General features: G+C 39.0%; 1 protein-coding gene across 1 annotated transcript; it reads right to left on the bottom strand.

Moving 5' to 3' along the window:
• Positions 1 to 17,213: 17,213 nt before the first annotated feature.
• Positions 17,214 to 18,071, bottom strand: LOC140504546 (vomeronasal type-1 receptor 4-like). Its single transcript, XM_072609627.1, has one exon. The coding sequence runs from the start codon at positions 18,069 to 18,071 to the stop codon at positions 17,214 to 17,216; it is 858 nt and encodes a 285-aa protein (XP_072465728.1).
• Between the last annotated feature and the right edge of the window lie 5,116 nt (positions 18,072 to 23,187).

Below are 23,187 nucleotides of genomic sequence, written 5' to 3'. Positions count from 1 at the left end.
TGTGTAAATAGAAAGTGAAAACATAAGAGATTCAATGAGAGCAAATTGATTATGTCCCTACATGGAAAGAAGTAAATTGTAACACTTGAGGACCTTGTCACTATTAGGACAATTAGAAGAAGTATACATAGATAGAGAGTGGGAGTATAAGTTGATTTTTGTGAGAAAATATCCAAAAATAAAAGTGGGTGGGGGGACAAAGAGGAATAAACTAGGAGTAGAGGGAAGGTAAAAGTAGAATGGGGTAAATACTCTCACATTAAGAGGCTCAGAAGACCTATTACAGTGAATGGAAAGGGAGTGCATCATTTGAGCCTTCTTATCATCAGAACTTTTTGAAATATGGAATAAAATACCCACTCACTTGGGTATAGATGTCTGTCTAACTGTATAGGGAAATAAGAGAGGAGGAGTACAAAATAAAAAAGGGGGACTGATAGAAAAGAGATATCTTTGGGGAAGGTGTTGATCAGAAGCAAAATACTGGGGAGGAGGGACAGGGAGGGGAAAGAGAGAGAGAGAGAGAGAGAGAGAGAGAGAGAGAGAGAGAGAGAGAGAGAGGGAGGGAGGGGGAGAGGGAGAGGGAGACAGAGAGACAGAGAGAGAGGAGAGAGAGAGACAGAGAGAGATAGAGAGAAATAGTCAGGAAGACAGAGAGATATACCGAGACAGAGAGACGGAGAGGTGGGAGGGAGAATAGGATAGAGAGAAATACACAGTCAGCATTAATGAGAATGTGAAATGGATGAACTCGCTCATAAATCAGAAGCAAAAAGCAGAGTGGATTAAAAGCCAGGATTCTACAGGCTGTTGTTGACAAGAAACATGTTTGCTTTAGAGAAACATACAGAGATTATATATAAGACGCTAGAGCAAATTAATTAAACTGTAACTGAAGTAAAATTTAAAAAAACAGGAGTAGCAAAAATGGTGTCTGACAAAACAACAGTAAAAATAGATCTAATTAAAAGAAATATGAAAACTACATCTTGCTAAGAGGTACCAGAAAAAATGAAGTAATATCAATAACAATTATTTTTATACACCAAACAGTGTAGCATGTAAATTTAAAAGGAGAAGTTAAATAATTTGTAGCATGAAATAGACAGTAACACTAACCTCTTGGGGGACCGCAGCTTTCCCCTTTTAGAAATAGTTAAATCTAATAAAAAAGCAGGCAAAGAAGAAGTTAAGGTCGTCAATATAATTTTAGAAAAGTTGGATAGGATAGAACTCTGGAGAAAAATGAATGGGGATAGAAAGCAATATACAATTTCTCAGCTCTACATAATACCAATACAAAAAATTGACCAGATATTAAGGCATAACAATCTCATAACCTAATTCAAAAAAGCAAAAATATTAAATGCATCCTTTCTAGACCATAGTACAATGACTATTACATTCAATAAAGGGCCATGGTAATATAGATTAAAATTAATTGGAAACTAGGTACTCTAATCCTAAAGAAAGAGAAGGTCAAATAACAAATGAGAGAAGCAATCAATAATTTCATTTAACAGAATGCCAACAATGTGAAAGCATACCAAAATTTATGGGGTGAGCCAAAGCGATACTCAGGGGAAATTTTCTATCTCTAAAAACGTACATCAGTAAAACAGAGAAAGAGCACATCAATGAAATAATGCAATTGAAAAAAAAACAGAAAAGAACAAATGAAAAAAATTTTAATGAAATACCAAATTGAAAATCCTTAAAATCAAGGACACTGAAAATTCTTGCAACCGATTTTGATGACCAATGAAGTGGTTGCTGACTTCAGCTTTCTCAAATTTTCATCGTCAAGAATGTCAAGCATACAAATGATTTTCCCCATCTAGGAACTTCAAGAGAAGAACAATGGAAGTCCACAAATTTTCAGTCTATCGCTTTGTGCTCTAAACTTAAAAAACCAAAAAACAAAAAAAAGCAACTGTCAACACCAGTTAGAATGCTATGGTTCTGCATTGTCTGTCTGTCTTATTCTTATCAATTGTCCCTTAGAAAACTGTATTTCATCGAGATGATCTCCGCTATTTTTGGACTAATACCTCGGTAGCACTAGTATTCTTCCAAACACAGTTTCCCTTTACCTTATTTTCTGCAGACAAATAACCAAGAGAACTGTCAGGCTGATTGCCATTCTGTTGTTTGTGGTTACTGTATTGTCTTGACTATCCCTCCTCTCTGAATTTTTCCATTTGGTTTTCAAGTTAACATAAAACTCAAATACTTAGCAGGATTCTTTTTACTAATGATAAATTTGTAAATACTGTTGTAAATACTCAATTTTAACTCGAATAGTCAATCTTCATTATGAGCTTACAATATTCCCTTGTCAAATAGTGACATAATTCTTACATGAGCATAGTGATCACTGGCTATTATGGGATCAATCTGATCTGAAATAAAACCCTCTTGTAGTTCTATTGGCAAATTGGAAAAAAATCCCGTGAAAGACTAGTTTGTCTAAATCTGTACTTTCTGATCCTGGTCCATATGAGTGACTAATAATTTTGGCTATTAAATGGTACGTCCTACAAATTCTTAAGAGTTTAACCACCAGTTCTCTTGGCAAACTCACCTTCCCAATAAACAGACTTCTACTGACCCTTTCATCAAACCTTTGGTGGGAGAATGAGTTTAAAAACCAGAAAGGAAAGTGGGAGATTGTTTCTCTAAAAAATTTCAAAGCAGTGAGCTCCTCCATTATACTGTGAAGTCGTTGAGGGCAGAGCTGACTTTTGGCTTTTTTTCTATCATTAGTGCTTAGTACAATGCCTGGCACATGCTGCTGATACACTTGTTTTTCAGTTATTTGCCAGTGGACCATACGGTATATGAGGCTTTCTAGGCAAGGATACTGGAATATTTTGCCATTGTCAGTCGATTAATGCAAAAAGTGGTTACATGACTTGCCTGGGGTCACATAGTAGGTGAGGCTAGATTTGAACTCAGGTCTTCCTGATTCCAGACCAGCACTTTGTCTCTATTCACTGAGGAATTCAGATGTTTCAGTGTATATGGTAGGTGCTTAGTCAATAGTTATTGACTATATTTTTATTAGGGATCAGAAAGGTGAAGCAGTGGATAGAATGACAGACCTGGAGTCAGGAAGACCTCAATTCAAATTAAGCCTCAGTCACTTGGTATATGCATGGCCTTGGACAATTAACTCAAGTCCATTTGCTTCAGTTTCCTCATCTGTAAAATGAGCTGAACAAGAAAAGGGCAAATCATCCCATTTTTCTTTGCCAAGAAAATCTGAAAAAGGGACTCACAGAGATTCAGATACTACTGAATAACATCCTTTAACTCATCATTCTGGCCAACCTAAGGACTTTTTGGCAAGAAGATAAGAGGATTTTTTCACAAGTGATGCAATATCTTCTCAGGCCTTCTGGACACTCTATCTTATCACTATCTTTCCTACATTGGTACTCCCAGAACTCAAAGAATCACAGACTTTTAGAGTTGAAACATAAGTCAACACCCACTGAGTCCAATCCAATAAGCATTTAATCATCCAGGCACTGGACTAGGGGCTGGGCATACAAGGGCAGACATGAAACTGTCAACAAGTCCAAACTTCCTATGTGCCAGACACTGCCATGCCCAGGGCAAAGAAAGAAAAATAGCAGCACAATCTTTTCCTTTAAGAGGAGACGTGTGAACAACTGGGTCAACACAAAGTCTGTACAGGATAGATGAAGGAGATGAAAGGTCCTTCAAGAAGGGAAGACCCCAGCAGTAGAATTATAAGTGGGGACCAGGAAGGGCTTTCTAGAGTAGATCAATCAATAATAAGCACTGGTTAAGTGTCTAACATAACCACTCAGTAGTCTATGTGCTGGAGATAAAAAAAACCTCAAATGAAAGACTATACCCTCAAGGATCTCCCAGTCTGTCAGGGAAAGTGAAATTGTCCACAAAAAACTTTTAGGATGGCCAAACCCAAGCAAGCACTACTACAGTAGGTGATTCAGGAAGCAGGATGGGAGAGCTTGGGCTCAGTGTGAGTAGCCTATTCATGAACAGGCCCTGAAGGCTGAATTTTTTAAATTAAATTATTTTATTTGTTTTCAGTGTTCGACAGTCACTTCCATATATCTTAGATTTTTTTCCTCTCCCTTCTCCTCATTCCCCCCTCCCTCTCCACTCCCTACCCGAGATGGCATACAGTCTTATATAGGTTCTACAAGTACATTCTTATTAAATACATGTTACATAGAAGAATTAAAATGGATGGGAGAAACCATAAAACAAAACCAAACACAACATAAAAGAAAATGGTCTGTTTCTATCTGTGATCCAATTCCATAGTTCTTTCTCTGGATGTGGAAGGCATTTTGTCGCGAGTCCACTGGAAATTTTTAAGTTCATCCATTTCAAAGAAATACTAAGTCTACCAGAAAAATTCCTCACATGCTGTGGTTGTTGTTGTCCAAAGTTCTCCTGGTTCTGTTCCTTTCACTCAGCATCAGTCCATATAAGTTTTCCTAGGCTTTTTTGAAGTCGTCCTGTTTACTGTTTTTCATAGAACAATGGTGTTCCGTTATATTCCTATACCACTACTTGTTCAACCATTCCTCAATTGATGGGCATCCCCTTCATTTCCAGTTTTTGGCCACCACAAAGAGAACTGCTATAAATAATTTTGTACATGTGGGATGCTTTCTCATTTTTATGATCTCTTTGGGAAAGGGTCCCAGAAGCCATATTGCTGAATCAAAGGGTATGTACAATTTTGTAACCCTTTGGGCATAGCTCCAAATTGCTTTCCAGGATGGTTAGATCAGCTCACAGCTCCACCAACAATGAATTAGTGTCTCAACTCTCCCACACCTTCTCCAACATTTATCATCTTCCTGTTTTTCATGTTAGCCAATCTGATAGGTGTGATGTGGTATCTCAGAGTTGTTTTGATTTACTTCTCTCTAATCAAGAGTGATTAGAGCATTTTTGCATATGATTATAGACACCTTTAATTTCTTCCACTGAAAATTCTCTGTTCATATCATTTGACCATTTATCAATTGCAAAATGACTCATATTTTTGTATATTTGACTCAGTTCTCTATATATTTTATAAAGGAGTCCTTTATCACAGACACTAGTTGCAAAAATTCTTTCCCAGTTTTCTGCTTTCCTCCTAATCGTGGTTGCATTGGGTTTGTTTGGTCAAAACCTTTTCAATTTAATGTAATCAAAATTATCCATTTTGCTCTTCATAATGGCCTCTATCTCTTGTTTGGTCATAAATTTCTCCATTCTCCATCAGTCTGACAAATACACTATTCCTTGCTCCACCAATTTGTCCATAGTATCAATCTTTATACCTAGATGGTGTACCCATTTGGACTTCATTCTTGTGTACGGTGTCAGGCATTGGTCTATGCCTAGATTCTGCTACACTGTTAGCCAGTTTTCCCAGCAATTTTTGTCAAATAGTGAGTTCTTATCCCAGAAGCTGGGATCCTTGGGTTTATCACACAGCAGATTGCTATATTCATTGCCTAATGTATCTTGAGTATGTAACCTATTCCACTGGTCTACCACTCTACTTCTTACTCAGTACCAAGCGGTTTTGATGATTGCTGCTTTATAATACAATTTGAGATCTGGTAGAGCTAGGCCACTTTCCCTAGCATTTCTTTTCATTAATCCCTTTGATATTCTGTACCTTTTGTTCTTCCAGATGAATTTTGATACTATTTTTTCCAGATCTAGAAAATAATCATCTTATAGTTTAATTGGTATGGCACTAAATAAGTAAATTAATTTAGGTAGAATTATTTTTATTATTTTGGCTCGGCCTACCCAGGAGCAACTGATGTTTACCCACTTACTTAGATCTGACTTTGTGCTAAAATTGTCTTGTGATTGTGTTTATATAGTCCCTGGGTTTGTTTTGGCAGGCAGACTCCAAAATATAGTGTCTACTGAAACTTTAAATGGGATTTCTCTTTCTATGTCTTGCTGTTGGGCTTTGTTACTAATATATAGAAATGCAAAAGATTTGTGTTGGTTTATTTTGTAACTTACAACTTTGTCAGAGTTGTTTATTATTTCAAGTAGTCTTATACTTGAATCTCTTGGATTCTTCAAGTATATCATCATACCATCTGCAAAGAATGATAACTTAGTTTCTTCTTTGCCTATTCTAATTTCTTCAATTTCTTTATATTCTCTAATTGCTACAACTAACATTTCTAATACCATATTGAATAACAGTGGTCATAATGAGCATCCTTGTTTCACGCCTGATCTTATTGAAAATGCATCTAGATTGTCCCCATTGCATATAATTTTTGCTGATGGTTTTAGGTAGATACTGCTTATTATTTTATGGAACGTTCGATGTATTCCTATGCTGTCCAGTGTTTTCAATAAGAATGAGTGATGTATTTTGTCAAAATCTTTTCCTGTATCTATTGAGATAATCATGTAGTTTCTGGTTAGTTTTTTTGTTGATATGATTGATAATACTAATAGTTTTCCTAGTATTGAACCAGCCCTGCATTCCTGGTATGAATGCTATGTGATCACAATGTATTATTATCGTGATAAGTTGCTTTATTCTATTTACTAAAATCTTATTTAAATTTTTCGCATCTGTATTCATTAGAGAAATTGGTCTGTAATTTTCTTTCTTTGTTTTGTCTCTTGCTGATATAGGTATCAAAACCATATTTGTATCAAAAAGAATTTGAGAGGACTCCGCCAATTTTGTCAAATAATCTATATAGTATGGAATTAACTGTTCTTTAAATGTATGATAGAATTCACTTTTCAATCCATCTGGCCCTGGTGATTTTTTCCTAGGGAGTTCATTGATGATGTGTTCAATTTTCTTTTTCTGAGATGGGGTTGTTCAATATTCAAATTCTTCTTCTGTTGATCTGGGCAACTTATAGGTTATAAAATACTCATCGATCTCATTTAGATTGTCGAATTTATGGGCATAAAGTTGGGCAAAGTAATTTCTAATTATTGTTTTTATTTCCTCCTCATTGGAGGTGAGTTTTCCCCTTTCATTTTTGATATTGGTAATTTGGTTTTCTTCTTTCTTTTTTAAATCAAATTGACCAAAGGTTTATCAATTTTATTAGTTTTTTAAATAAAACAAACTCTTAGTTTTATTTATTAGTTCAATAATTTTCTCTTTTTTTGTTATTAATTTATTTAACTTTTAACATTCATTTTCACAAAATTTTGGGTTCCACATTTCTCCCCTTTTGTCCCCTCCCCCCACCCCAGAACACCGAGCATTCTAATTGCCCCTTTCTGCCAATCTGCCCTCCCTCCCTCCCCACCCATTCCCTTTGGAAGGCAAGCAATTCAATATAGGCCAGATCTGTGTAGTTTTGCAAATGACTTCCATAATAGTTGTGTTGTGCAAGAACTAATTATATTTCCCTCCATCCTATCCTGTCCCCCATTACTTCTGTTCTCTCTTTTGATCCTGTCCCTCCCCATGAGTGATGACTTCAAATTGCTCCCTCCTCCCCGTGCCCTCCCTTCCATCATCCCTCCCACCCTGCTTATCCCCTTATCCCCCACTTTCCTGTATTGTAAGATAGGTTTTCATACCAAAATGAGTGTGCATTTTATTCCTTCCTTTAGTGGAATGTGATGAGAGTAAACTTCATGTTTTTCTCTCACCTCCCCTCTTTTTCCCTTCACTAAAAAGTCTTTTGCTTGCCTTTTTTATGAGAGATAATTTGCCCCATTCCATTTCTCCCTTTCTCCTCCCAATATATTTCTCTCTCACTGCTTGATTTCATTTTTTTTTTAAGATATGATCCCCTCCTCTTCAGTTCACTCTGTGCACTCTGTCTCTATGTGTGTGCACATGTGCGTATGCATGTATGTGTGTGTTATCCCACCCTGTACCCAGATGCTGAATAGTTTCAAGAGTTACAAATATTGTCTTTCCATGTAGGAATGTAAACAGTTCAACTTTTGCAAAGTCCCTTATGACTTCTCTTTGCTATTTACTTTTTCATGCTTCTCTTCATTCTTGTGTTTGAAAGTCAAATTTTCTTTTCAGCTCTGGTCTTTTCATGAAGAATGCTTGAAAGTCCTCTATTTCATTGAAAGACCAATTTTTCCCCTGAAGTATTATACTCAGTTTTGCTGGGTAGGTGATTCTTGGCTTCAGTCCTAGTTCCTTTGACTTCTGGAATATCCTATTCCACTCCCTTTGATCCCTTAATGTAGAAGCTGCTAGATCTTGTGTTATCCTGATTGTATTTCCACAATACTTGAATTGCTTCTTTCTAGCTGCTTGCAATATTTTCTCCTTGATGTGGGAACTGTGGAATTGGGCCACAATGTTCCTAGGAGTTTCTCTTTTTGGATCTCTTTCATGCGGTGTTCTGTGGATTCCTTGAATACTTATTTTGCCCTCTGGTTCTAGAATCTCAGGGCAGTTTTCCTTGATAATTTCATGAAAGATGATGTCTAGGCTCTTGTTTTGATCATGGCTTTCAGGTAGTCCCATAATTTTTAAATTGTCTCTCCTGGATCTATTTTCCAGGTCAGTTGTTTTTCCAATGAGATATTTCACATTATCTTCCATGTTTTTATTCTTTTGGCTTTGTTTTGTGATTTCTTGGTTTCTCATAAAGTCATTGGCCTCCATCTGTTCCATTCTAATTTTGAAAGAACTATTTTCTTCAGTGAGGTTTTGAATCTCCTTTTCCATTTTGCTAATTCTGCTTTTGAAAGCATTCTTTTCCTCATTGGCTTTTTGAACCTCTTTTGCCAATTGAGTTAGCCTATTTTTCAAGGTGTTATTTTCTTCAGCATTTTTTGGGGTCTCCTTTAGCAAGGTGTTTACTTGTTCTTCATGCTTTGCTTGCATGTCTCTCATTGCTCTTCCCAGTTTTTCCTCCACCTTTCTGACCTGATTTTCAAAATCTTTTTTGAGCTCTTCCATGGCCTGAGCCCATTGGGTGGGCTGGGATACAGAAGCCCTGACTGCTGTGTCTTTCCCTGATGGTAAGCATTGTTCTTCCTCATCAGAAAGCAAGGGAGGAATTACCTGTTCACCAAGAAAATAACCTTCTATAGTCTTATTTTTTTCCCTTTTTCTAGGCATTTCCCCAGCCAGTGACTTGACTTCTGAGTGTCCTCTCCACCCCCACCTCGCCTCCAGATCCACCCAGCCAGTACTTGGGGTCTGAGATTCAAATGCTGCTTCCCAGCCTCAGGGCTTTTGGTGGGGGCAGGGCTGCTATTCAGTGTGAGATCAAGTTCAGGTGCTCAGGTGGGGTCAGGGCTGCCTCAAGGCCTCAGTTCCCTCAGGGGGTTTATGCAGAGACCTTCAACAATGGATCCAGGCTCCTGCCTGCTTAGGGAGCCCTGGTCTGCTACTGCCTCCCCTGCTGCCTCCCGAGGGGGCCTGAATTATGGGGGGACCCCACTCCGCTCTCGGCAAGCCGAGAAGACACTCTCACCAACCTTTGGGGCCCATGGGTGGAGGGACCTGTGCGGCTGCTGGAGATTCTGTCCCTGAAGCCCACTTGGATCTGCTCCTCTCGGTGCCACGCGGCCAAGGCAGGGCTGGGCTCGGCTCTGGGTCCAGGACGCGATGGACCTTTTGCAAGAGGTTTTTCAGGTCTCTCTGGAACAGAAATCTTGTCCGCTCCGTTGTTCTGTGGCTCCTGCTGCTCCAGAATTTGTTGGGAGTTCTTCTTTACAGATATTTTATGGGCTGTGGGTTCGGAGCTAGCATATGTGTGTCTTTCTACTCCACCATCTTGGCTCTCCCCCCCACCCCGGTCTCTTCAGTTTTTAACATAGAGGCTGCAAGGTCCTGTGTGATCCCAACTGTATTTCCTCAGTATTTAAATTGTTTCTTTCTGCTGCCTGCAATATTTTCTCCTTCACTTGACAATTCTGGAATTTGGTAATGATATTCCTTGGTGTTTTTAGTTTGGGATCCCTTTCAGGAGATGAATGGTGGATTCTTTTGATTACTATTTTGCCCTCTACATCTAGGTCTTCTGGGTAATTTTCCTTGATAATTTCTTAGAAGATATTGTCCAGGTTCTTTTTTTATCATGGTTTTCTGGTAGAAAAATCCTTAGATTTTTTCTCTTCTGGGATCTCTTTTCCAAGTCAGTTGTTTTTCCAATTAGATATCTTATATATTTTTCTGTCTTTTCAGTCTTTAGATTGTGTTTGACTGATTCTCGATGTCTCGTAAAGTCATTAGCTTCTACTTGCCCGATTCTAATTTTTATCAAATTGTTTTCTTCAGTTAACTTTTGCATTTCCTTTCCCACATTTCCAGTTATTCCTTTTAAGGAGTTATTTTCTGCAGTTAGGTTTTGTACTTCCTTTTTCATTTGTCCAATTTTCCTTTTAAATTCTGTGATTTCTTTTTTCATAATTTTAAAATCATTGCTCAGTTTTTCTTCTGTTTCTCTAATTTGGCTTTTAAAATCTATCCTGAGCTCTTCCAAAAATGCTCTTTATGCTTCATACCATTTCATATTCCCTTCTGAACTTTCAGATGGGAATACAGTCTCAGTGCTGACCTCTTTGGTATTAGTGTTTTAGTCCTTGTCCCCACAGAAAGATTCTGTGATCTTTTCTTTGCTGCTTTGCTTATAACTCATGGTGATCACTCTTTTCCTGACTTTTAAAGTAGATCTCTGCATCTGGGACACAGGGAGCTCTGTCCCACAGTTCTTGTGCCTAAAACTTGAGGCTTTCTGTGTTATGCCCTCTGGTTATTTTGCTAGAAACTAAAATGCTGCAGTTTACCTGTTGCTGGAGTGAGAACCAGGACCACCTGACACCAATTGATGTGGAAGTGAGCCCCGGAGAATAAAAGAAATCAGGGGCTTAGAATGAGGAACTTTCTATCAGTTTCAATTGCCCATTCACCTGGACCACATCAGTATCACCAAATGGATGGATGACGGAATGAATCCCCCAGTATGTGATTTAATTTAATTTTTTAAATAGTAGTAGTAGAGGCAGTTCAGATTTACATACAAACTCTCAGGTTTGCAAAGTACTTTACATGGGTTATCTCATAAAACTCCTAAGCGTGAGAAATTATTCAAACATTTGCTGCCACAGAAACTATGTAATAAATGACTTATGAAATCCAGGGATCTATACATCCAAGAAAGTCTTTTGACTTGCAGCAAATACAGGAAAATAAATTGATTGTAGAAGAAAGTATGGGGGTGGAACCAAGATGGTGGAGTAGCAGCAGAGACTTTCTAGAGAGCTCCTTATAAGCCCAGACAAATACCTGTAAAAATGGCTCTAAACAAATTCTGGAGTTGCAAAACCCACAGAATGATGGAGTGAAGCAAATCTCCAGCCCAAGATAGCCTGGAAGGTCGCTGGGACATATCTGTCTTGACATGCTGGGAGCAGAGCAAAGTCCAGTGTGGGCCAAGAGTGCAAAGAGGGTAACTGAGCAGGCCTTGGGGAGCCTGAATCTCTCACACCTGTGTTGGTTTCCACCATTCATGGCCGCAAAATGCTGAGGACAAATTCATTTATTTATTTTTTATTTTTTATTTTTTTATTTTTATTTTATTTTTATTATTTTTTAATGTTTAACAATCACTGCCATACTACTGAGATTTTATCCCCCCAACACCTACCCCCCACTACCCCCCTCCCTCCCCACGAATGCATACAATTCTGTATAGGTTCTACATATACTTTCCTATTGAGTACATTTTCACTATAGTCATGCTATGTAGTCGGATTAAAATAAATGGAAAAAATCATATAACAAATCAGAACATGATACAAAAACACACACACATACACAAACATGGTCTGCTACATTCTGCGAATGACTTCCATATTTCTTTCTTTGAGTGTGGAAGGCATTTTGCCTTGAGAACCACTATTGGGATTTTTTTTTTTAAAGAAGTTCTTGCTTTATTACAAAATTCCAAGTCTACCAGAAAAAACTCTCGCACACTGTGGTCCTTGCTGTGCAAAAAGTTCTCCTGGTTCAGCTCCTTTCACTCAGCATCAGGTCATATAAGTCCTTCCAGGCCTCTCTGAAGTCTTCTTGTTCATCATTTCTTATGGCACAATAGTACTCCATTACATTCATATACCATAATTTATTCAGCCATTCCCCAAGTGATGGACATCCCCTTGACTTCCAGTTTTTGGCAACTAGAAAAAGTGCTGCTATAAATATTTTTGTACATGTGGGACCCTTTCCCATTTTTATGATCTCTTGGGGATACAGTCCTAGTAGCAATATTGCTGGGTGAAAGGGTATGCACATTTTTGTAGCCCTTTGGGCATAGTTCCAAATTGCTCTCCAGAATGGTTGGATGCGCTCGCAGCTCCACCAACAATGAATTAGTGTTCCAACTCTCGACATCTTCTCCAGAATTTATCATTTTCTTGTTCTGTCATGTTTGCCAATCTTATAGGTGTGATGTGGTACCTCAGAGTTGTTTTGATTTGCATCTCTCTAATCAATAGTGATTTAGAGCAAAATGCTGAGGACAAATTGGAAGGTCAGTGGGAAAAACCTGTGGGACCAGTGCAGGAGAGTGATGTGGTCTGGTTCCAACACCAGAGGGGCTGAGGGAGGAGGGGGCGGAAGAACCTGGAGCGGCCACAGCAATAGCAAGGGCAGCTGCAGCCATCATTTTTGAGGCTCTAGGCCCACAGATTGTGGGGGAATCCAGCTGCTGAGAATACATCCCCCACCCCCACTGGAAGCAGAGAACTACTTTGACCAAGAGCTCAAAAGTCAAGTAAATGACTGGGGAAATGAGCAAATACTGGAAAAAGCATCAGGCTATAGAGTATTACTTCAAGGACAAGGAACACCAAAGCATGCAAAGAGAAGAAAAGAAAGTCAAAATTCCTCCATCTAAAGCCTCCAAGAGAAATATGAATTGGTCTCAGGCCATGGAACAGCTCAAAAAAGATTTTGAAAATCAAGTAAAAGAAGTAGAGAAAAAATTGGTAAGAGAAATGAGAGTGATGCAGGAAAATCCTGAAAAACGAGTCGATTGCTTGCTAAAGTAGACTCAAAAAAACTGAGGAAAATACCACTTTAAAAAATAAACCAACCCAAATGGCAAAATTGATCCAAAAAGCCAATGAGGAGAAGAAGCCCTAAAAAGCAGAACTGGCCAGATGGAAAAGGAGATCCAAAAGTTCACTGAAGAAAATGATTCCTTAAAGATTACAATGGAGCAGACGGAAACTAATGACTTTATGAAAAATCAAGAAATTAGAAAACATAATCAAAGGAAAGAAAAAGTGTAGACAATGTGGAAGCAGTTGGAAAAACAACTGACCTGGAAAATACACCCAGGAAAGACAATTTAAAAATTATGAGACTACATACCTGGCCTAATATTCTAGAGCCAGAGGGTAAAATTAATATTAAAAAAATCTACCAATTATATCCTGAAAGAGATTCGGGAAAAAAAAAAACTTCAGGGAATACTGTAGCCAAATTCCAGAGTTCCCAGGTCAAAGAGTAAATATTGTGAGCAGCCAGAAAGAAACAATGTCCAGTATTATGAAAAGACTCTCAGGATGACAAAAGATCTAGCACCATCTAAACTAAAGGATCACAGGGCTTGGAATATGACACTCCAGAAGTCAAAGGACCTAAGATGAAAATCAAGAATCACCTACCTGGCAAAACTGAGTATAATACTTCTGGGGGAAAAATGGTTAGTCAATGAAATAGAGGACTTTCAGGCATTCTTCATGAAAAGACCAGAGCTGAATAGGAAATTTGACTTTCCAACACAAGAATCAAGAGAAGCATGAAAAGGTAAACAGGAAAGAGAAGTCATAAGGGGCTTACTAAAGTTGAACTGTTTACATTTCTACATGGAAAGATAATATTTGTAACTCTTGAGACTTTTCTCAGTATTTGGGTAGTTGCAGGGATTATATGCATATAGACAGAGGGTACAAGGTGAGTTGAATAGGAAGGGATGATATCGAAAAAATAAAATTAAAGGGTGAGAGAGGAACATATTAGGAGGAGAAAGGGAAAATGGAATGGGGCAAATTATCTCTCATAAAAGAGACAGAAAAAACTTTTTCAATGAAGGGAAAAAGGGGGCAGGTGAGAGGGAAAAAGTGAAGCTTACTCTCATCACATTTGAATTAAAGAAGGAATAACATGTACCCTCAATTTGGTATGAAAATCTATCTTATAGGAAAGTAGGGGAGAAGAGGATAAGATGGGTTTGGGGGGGATGATAGCAGGCAGGGCAAATGGGAGGAGGGAGTAATTAGAAATAAACACTTTTGGAGAAGGACAACGTCAAAAGAGAGAATAGAATAAATGGAAAGTAGGTTAGGATGAAGGGAAATATAGTTAGTATTTCACAGCATGACTTGTATGGAAGTCGTTTGCATAACTACACATTATAACCTATTTTGAATTGCTTGCCTTCTCAGTGGGGATGGGCGGGGAGGGAGCAAGGGAGAAGTTGAAACTTAAAGTTTTTAAAATGAATGTTAAGGATTGTTTTTACATGCAACTGGGAAATAAGAAATACAGGTAATGGGGTATACAAATCTTTTGCCCCACAAGAAAATAGAGGAGATTGGAATACATGAAGGGGGGGGGGGATGGATGTGATAGAAGGGGGGGCATATAGGGGCAAAGGATAATCAGAATGCATGATGTCTAGGGGTGGAGGGAGGGCAGAGATGCGGAGAAAATTTGGAACTCAAAATCTTGTGGAAATGAATGTTGAAAACTAAAAATAAATAAATTAATTTTTAAAAAATGAAATGTCAGTTTTTTGATACCAAGGATTAAGTTTTTTGTTTTTTTATATCTCCATTGCAGAGTCAGCTACAGAAGTCTAAATAAATGTCAGTTAATTGACTGGGTGTGGGATCATAACAAGAAACTTTATTTTACTACCATCCCATCATCATTTGACATTGTGCGAATAAGATCCTGTTTCTTTTAGGCTTCTCCCATTATCTTAGGAAAGTGAGGAACCCAAGTCAGAACAAGCAAGTTATCACCTTTGTGGAACAGAAGTTTGTAGGAGAGTCTACTGTAGAGGAAAGCAATTCTGATGGTAGGGGAGAATTGAAAATTGAGAATGGATAGGGGAAGACATCAATTAGGATGACAGTCACTTCAGGGACCAGAATCTCTTATAAGGGAAATACCAGGCATGAAGTTGAAAATGTTACCAATGCCTAGTGCTCAGCTTAGAGCTATACACAAAAGAAGCTTAGGAAGTCTCCACAAAGGAAGAATGGGGACTTCCAGACTAAGGAAGGACTTAAAAAAGGAAAGATAGTACTTTCATTGCCAGAAACACGGAAGAAATTCTTTGTGGAATGTCATATTGTACGTTAAGTTTAAGCCTCTCTTTAGGGACTTTGTATGTAAGGGAAGTAGTAGAAGTAAGGGTAGCTTGGGCAGAGGTTGGAGGAGACAGTTTTTGTCACTTCTGGTCTTGTCCTATCTTTTCAGCAAATTCCTTTTCTAGAAGTGAATAGTATTATGATTATTTGATTATAAGACACACAGAGGAAGGTATTTGAGTGACAATATTAGAAATCCCTGAAATCCCCAGAGGTTCCTCTAGAACCCTGAAGGAAGAATTAAACATGCACACTCTGGGCATCTGGCATGCCACTGAGAATGAGACTTGGAAGTAGCCATCAGAAGGGGTGTCATGCTTATGATAAAATTTGCCTAATGTTTTCATTGCCTTTGATGCTACAGTTCCACTTTTAGGTCGGTCAATTAAAGGGACCCCATCTGCGTAAAAAAATAAATCAAACTATGTTCCCAACAATTGCCAAATAAATGTACAATATTATTTACTATAATATAAGACCCTTTCCATAGCTCAGAGTCAGGAGAAACTGATCTGAAATACCCACTCTGACCCATATTGGCTATTGGATACTGGTTGTGTCTCAATCTTGTAGTGCCCCTGGTGATTCTGCAGTTCTCAGGTGCAGATCATAGGCTTCCTTGCATTCCTTCAAAAAATATGTGCTCATGAAATTGCATATGTGAAATTTTAAAAGCTACTAAATACATGATAATAAAAAGTAACAAAAACTTTGTAAAATTCTGCAGGATGGGGGGAAAAGCAGAACCAAGACAAAGCATATATTTTTATTTCAACAAAGTTTCAAATCCATAAACAATCCAGTGGCCCACACTGGGGCTGTCTAAGCAAAGTGAATTGTGGTCCTCCTGCCTTTGATCAACTGGACAGAAACGGAACAGGACAATGAATGTGCACCTTTTCACAGACAGAACTTAATGGGGCTTTCCTTGATTCTTTGCAAGATTTGATTTCTTATTTCTCTATTCCCAATTTGTTTTCTTGTTGGTTTACTTACTGACCGTTTTATTTAGGGAAAGTCAATCAGCTTATAAAATCTTTTGTAGAGGGACTTGGAGTGACTCTGGACTGGACTAATAGCGCTTAATGCCAGCTGACCATCATGATTGGTGTTGAAGCCAGTCTTGTACACCATTTAGGAATATAAACCTGATTGTCTGACCTCATATCTTCCCTACCTAAATTTCTGGGTCTGAAGGGAGTGTTCCAGAGATGGAGCTACTATTTGGTCCCTTTTCCTGTGAATCCTTACAACGAATTTCTCTTCCCTCTAAAGTCTGTAGTGTCTTCACTTCCCTCCCTATATATTTGCACCCAATCCCTGATCGGCTTATCTAATAGTTAATATCCAGGTAATGAACATTTCTCATGAAGTACCATAGCTAGCAAAAGTAATTGCCTTCTGTGTGCTGATATTCTTCAAACTGCAGGGATGGTTCCTGATGTAGAAACAAAGTGTGCCCTAAGTTTCCCCTCACCATCTCCCTCCCCTGGAAGGAAAAGAATGCTGGGATGTGGTGGAGAAAAAAGTGAGGAGGGTTAGGAGTGAGATTCAGAGAGAAAAACAGGAGTGAGCTTGCCTGAAGTGGATGCAATGACGTTATTAAGAAAAAGATATGTGAAGAAGGCAATCATTTATTTCAAGTCTGGAACCTGTGACCCAAAGTCCTTGGAATCGTCCCTTTTCCTTTTCTTTATTAGGACAGAGGTAAGTTAGGCAAGGCCTTAGATAGAGACAGAGATGATGAATTCATGGTGACCTCTTGTAAACACTAAAAGTTATTCTAAGAATGAAGACTGGGCCTCCACCAGGAAACACAGCTGGACTCATTTCTTTCATTGTGAAATCAGTAAAAACGGACTGATGGTTGGAAAACACAATGTAATAAACGTAGATACATTTGCTACCCACATACTGGAATTGGCAGAGTATACGTCATATAGCAAGAGGCCACAGCTAACACAATAAGTGGAAACAAAGGTGCCCACCAGCAGTAAGATGGTTTGGGTGGCCTTGATCTCTGGAGATGTCCTTGGAGAGAGTCTTCTGTTGTGAATCTTTTGGGTTCTCTGATGGTGTCTGCACAGAAGAAACACCATATAACCACTGGCTAAGCTCATGCATCCTACAAATGAGATGTCTCGGAGGGTTGTCAGGATAGCAGTCTCTACAAACACATTTTCCCAATAGCAATACAGAAGATTCACTCCCCTAATGTAGCTACGGTTGTTCTTTGGGCCTGTTATATACATTGGTACATAAATATCCATGAGCAGGGTGAGTATCCAGCACAGGACGCACATGAGTCTGACATGCTTTGGTGTTTTGGCCTTGAGGGTGGTCAAACTAGAGTTGTTGGGACTGATGATAACTGCTTGAAATGCACTCAGGAGGCACATGGTACACATAGAAATGCCCCGGCTGACTCTTCGAATATAAAAGACAAATTTACACCCATAATTTCCTAGAAAATATGCTGTCCTGAAATATAATATTGCTTCTGGGATCCCCTTTGACAGGAGCATTATGGCATTGGTCATAGCAAGTTGAGCCAGAATGGTATCAATGGGCCTTTGCTTGTGGCTGGTGGACTTAATCAAGTTGTGAAAGAAGAGTTGTAAGAAGTTCCCCAGGACCCCAACTGCAATCTGACAAAAGGAGGTGATTCTTAGGACATGATCATGTAGAGGCATGCTCTTGGAAAGGTCAGTAGAATTGGAGCCAGATCCTGGAAAGAAGTGGGGGGAGGAACAAGCATTTGTTAAGCATCTCCTTTTGCTAAGCACTCCCTTGAGTACCGTGAAGAGATTACCTCAGTTTGTCCTCAGAACAACCCTGTGAGGTAGGTGCTAATATGATCCCTGTTTTACAGCTGAGACAGCTGAGGCAGAGGGTGAGTAATCAGCCCAGACTCAAAAGGATGCTAAGTGTTTGAGGCTGGATTTTGCCTCAGGTCTTCCTGACTTCAGGTCCACTGCTCTAACCATTGCTCCAACTAGAAACCTCTTGGAGCCAGATATAAGAACAGTGTGATCAATGTGCATTGCTCAGAACACAGCAATCCCCTAATCAACCTCTGAAAGTAGTGAAAAAGTCTGGACTCAATGCGAGGTAGTATCCCAATCTTTACTGCCTTCCTCAGATACATATGGATGCACAGAGAAGCAGGCCCTTCTTTGGACCCCCAGGGGGAGGCTACACATTCATCACCACACAAGCTGGCCCTCTTTTCCTCTCTCACACTCACCTTGCTGGACTTCCCAGTCACTCCACATTCCCCATGACAATCCTGGGGCAAAGTGCTGAATGTGGAAGGGTGAACCTGCAGGATGTTCTGATGAGCCTCCCATGTGCCATTCTTGAATTTCTAAGGGAATGCTTTTGTCAGTCACTAAAATATTTTTCCCAGCTCTGCACTTTTGAATCACAACAGGGATTTCTAGAATCCATGGGCCCAGAGAGAATATAGAAACACATCCTTCCACATACCTGGGAGAGGGAATCCTGAGTCTCCTAAATCAGGGCTTCAAGCACCTGGGATTTTGTCGTTGTGGCTCTTGCCTATCCTGAGCATAGTCCTGTTACCATGTGAGGAATGACTGATGAGGCCTGGTAATGAAAATTAAGACCCCCATGACCAATCAGGTAATCATCAGTCAATGTCACACAGGTCATTACTGGATACACCCTTGCAGCCTTTAGAGACAAGTCCAATACACCTGTACTATGATATGATTTTGGGGGATACCATGAGAACTGCCAGGAAAATATCCAGACCATGATGAGATATCACTTAAGTGATTTTCTTTTATCAAATTTGGAAAGAATTAGCCATGTTTATGAACACAGTTCTACTCCCACGTGAGCTTCAATATATGTAGAACATAGTTCATGGAGGAACATAAAGGCACCCACCTTGACAATTAATAATAAGTGCTCATAATTGAGTTCTAAAGAAGCTTTGTAAAGAGAATTCTAAGAGGAGCCTTTGAAAAATGGAAGAGAATCTGAGTAACTATTGCTTGTGAATAAAGAAAAGTTAAATTGAAGACTATTTTTGGGAAATATTTAAAGGGGAGGCCAAGGAATTTCCTCAGTATCTGGAGTTCCAAGGACTAGAGGAAACCTGAATATCCAGACAAAGGAAGAAAAGTCAAGCACTGCCCTGTCAAGGGCTGGAGGGGACTCATGCTGGGACATTTGCTTAGAGCCAAAATATTTTAATAATTAAATGTTATTATACTAATTAGTGTTTAATTCTTTTAAAATATGTTCTTAAAGAGTTTCAAGAGGAGCTTAAGGAAAAGAAACTTTTATCTTTGCAAGCAGCTGGATGATGTAGTGGATAGAGTGCTGAGAAGGGAGTCAGTAATACTTGAGCTCAGACACCTCTTGGGTGGCTAACCCTGTGGGAGCCACTTGACCACTCAGGCCTCAGTTTTTTCATGTGTAAAATGGATATAATCAATTCATCTACTTCATAAAGTTATGAGAACTGAAAGAGGTAAGAGATGTAAAATGATTTCAAAATTCAATTGGTATATAAATATTTCCTGTTATTATTATTACTGTTATTTTAAAGCAAGGGCATTGCAAATATGCCCTGATCTATACTGAGGTAGAGGATAAGCTTTAATATAAAACAGTGGATTAACTTGAAACCTGGACATAAGTGACCTAGAAGTGAGTGAACTGGTAAGACCAGGAATCTTTGGACTGTATTACACATTCATTTAAGTCTGGGTCAAGATGATCTGAACCTCTGTATTAGTAATGAGATAATTCAGTTACCCAAATGTCTGTTGCAGGTCTTAATCAGCTAACAGCAGAGTAGCAAAGAGGTTTTTATTTCTCTCTTCTGTGTAACATCCATTCTGGACTCAGTTGCCTCTTTCATATTCACGTTCATAGAGGAAGTACCCAGAATTTGGCTGCTCCTCAGTTATAGGGGTACTGCAGTGTGTGGCTACTCCTACTGTTTTATATCACAAGCCCCCACTGGCATACTTCTCATTAACAATCAGCCAATAGACTTACTTACCTTATAACAAAGGAATTTGCTAGATTGAAATATGAAGAACTATAAGGAAAAAAATTCTCCCCACACCAATGAATGACAGCCCACTCTCCCACCTATAAGCACAGGAATCATGGGAAGAGTGGACTCCAATAGAGATGATTATGGTAGTGACAAATCGTTCCACCTCCTCATACTTTATCCATCTCAATTCTTTGTACACTCTTGTTGTTGTACAAAGCCTGTCCCTCACTACTCACTCCGTTTTCCCCAATCTCTTCTAGACCATCAATGACCCTACATGGGTTCTAGCCATCCATTCAATATTTCTGTCACCATTCATGCTTTATAACTCAAAAACTTGCTTTCACCTAAAAGGACTCCCTCCATCTTCTGGCTTTCACTGAGGTGTGGCTCAGTTCTGGAGTTGCTGCTTCGTTGGCACACAGAGAAGTGGAACAGACAAAAAAATGTATGAAATACAAGGGAAAAAGAAAGGAATCCCAAGAGAGAGCAGGGAGGGGGAGGGGAAGAAGAGAAAGAGAGAGGGAAGGGAGAGAGGAATGGTCAATATAGTGTTTGCTGACCAAGAATTCCAGGAGAAACATTTGTAGTTCTGACCAAGGCCTTTGATACTTATGGTTGTGAGGATGTATGGAAAATTATGTCAAAATTTGGTTGCCTTGAGAAGTTCGTCAGTATTGTACATCAATTTCATGATGGCATGCTTGCCTGGTTTCTGAATAATGGACTGTGTGCTTGCTCCCATGCTTTTTAGCATGATGCTTTTAGCCATATTGTCAAATGCCTTCAGTGAGGACAAAAACAACACCAAGGTCAGCTACTTCCGTAATAGCAAATTTTTCCACTTGAAAAAGCTACAAACCAAGACTAAAGTGGATGGAGTGTTGATGCATAATTTTCTCTTTACAGATGACTATGAAACTGAGATGCGACAAAGTATGCATTAATTTCCTGCTGCCTGTGCTAATTTTAACCTACCAATAAACACCAAGAAAACACAGGTGCTCCATCAGCTAACATCACTCTATTCATAAGTGGACCCATCAGTTACAATAAATGGAGGAGTTTTGAATATTGTGGATAGATTCCCTCACCCAGGAAGTATACTTTCCAGGGATATCTACACTGACAATGAGGCATGCATTGCCAGAGCTAACTCAGTGTTTGGGAGGCTCTGAAGGAAATTGTGAAAGAGAAGAGGTATTGGACAGACTACCAAACTGAAGATCTAGAGTCACTGTGCTGACCTCATTATTGTATGCCTGTGAGATCTGAACATATATAAATATACACCAGTGCCATCCCAGAAAGCTGAATTGCTTCAGTTTGAATTGTCTGAGGAAGATTCTGAAGATTATCTGGCAGGATAATGTACTAGACACTGATGTCCTTTCTTGAACTAAACTGTTAAGTATTTAAACTCTACTACAAAGAGTGCAGCTCTGATGGCCTGGCCAAGTTGTTCAGATGACAAATGGGTTCTTGCCAAAAACATTATTTTATGGCAAATTCACACAGGACAGATGATCACATAGTGGTCAGAAGAAACAACACAAGGACATTCTTAGCGTGTCTCTTACGAACTTTGGAATTTACTGTGTGACATGGAAGACACTAGCACAGGACCACCCAGCATGGCATGCCCTCATCTTAGAAGGTGTTGTACTCTATGATCAAAGCAGAATTGAAGTACCTAAAAAGAAACCTGAGATGTGAAAATGTAGAGAATCCTCCCCATATATTCACATGGCACAAGTAGCCTGACCTATGATGGAGCATTCCAACCTCATATTGGTCTGATCAGCCAAACTCAGACACACCATAACTTGACTCTAACATTATGATTTGATTCTGGCATTCTTCAAGAACAAAGGACAAGAACCATGTCATCTTCATTTAATAATACTTCATTCAACCCAAGTTTTAGCTCAATCAATATATTGATACTTATAACTTGGTGATGCCCATGGCATTGTCAATCCTTTCTTAATGAGTTCAATACTTGGCTCACCAAGATTGTCACTGTCTTGTCAGTCTTAAATTGAAGAGGGAAAATCATTAGACCATGTAAGCGTGACCTAAAATAATCCTTTATGAAGTGGAAGTGATACACATGTTGGAAGGGTTAGATCCAGCGGTGCGCCTGCAGAATGACGGACAGAGGTTGGCGATGTTTTACAGGAGGCAACAATAAAAACATCCCAAAGAATAAGAAGAGCAAGAAACCAAAAATGGCCATGTGACGGGACTTTACAAACAGCTGAGGAGAGAAGGAAAGCCGAAGGGAAAGAAAAAACCGAAAGACATGGCCAAGTGCATGCAGTATTCCACAGAATTGCAAGGTAAGGTAAGAAGATTTTCTTAAATAAACAATAAAAAGAATAAAAAGAGTAGAATGGGAAAAACAATCAATCTCTTCCATGTAATTACATCCATGAAGGAAAAATTTTGTTCATAAATGTACCTGACAAAAGACAAAAGTGGTAGGGACTTAAAAGAAGCAAGAGAGGAGAAGAGGTGGTAAGAAGAGACAAAAGAACTGTACAAGAAAATTCTTAGCACCACCAATAACCATAATGGTTTGCTGATTGATTGAGAGGCAAGTATCCTGGAGAATGAAGCTAAGTCAACCTTAGGAAGCATTGCTATCAATAGGGCTAGAGGACATGAAGGCATTCCAGCTCAGCTTTCTAACAACCTGAAAGATGATGTTGCAAACGTTCTGCACTCAAGATGACAACACATTTTGGAAAAAAAAGCAGCAGTGG

This window comes from Notamacropus eugenii, chromosome 5, assembly GCF_028372415.1.
Source record: "Notamacropus eugenii isolate mMacEug1 chromosome 5, mMacEug1.pri_v2, whole genome shotgun sequence".
Lineage (NCBI taxonomy): Eukaryota > Metazoa > Chordata > Mammalia > Diprotodontia > Macropodidae > Notamacropus > Notamacropus eugenii.
Note: the sequence above shows the minus strand (reverse complement) of the source record. Positions and strands in the feature narration are given on the sequence as shown.

Bases quoted from the DNA above. Each gene is read 5' to 3' on its own strand.
- LOC140504546 (XM_072609627.1), bottom strand. From the start codon at position 18,071: ATGCCTCTACATGATCATGTCCTAAGAATCACCTCCTTTTGTCAGATT.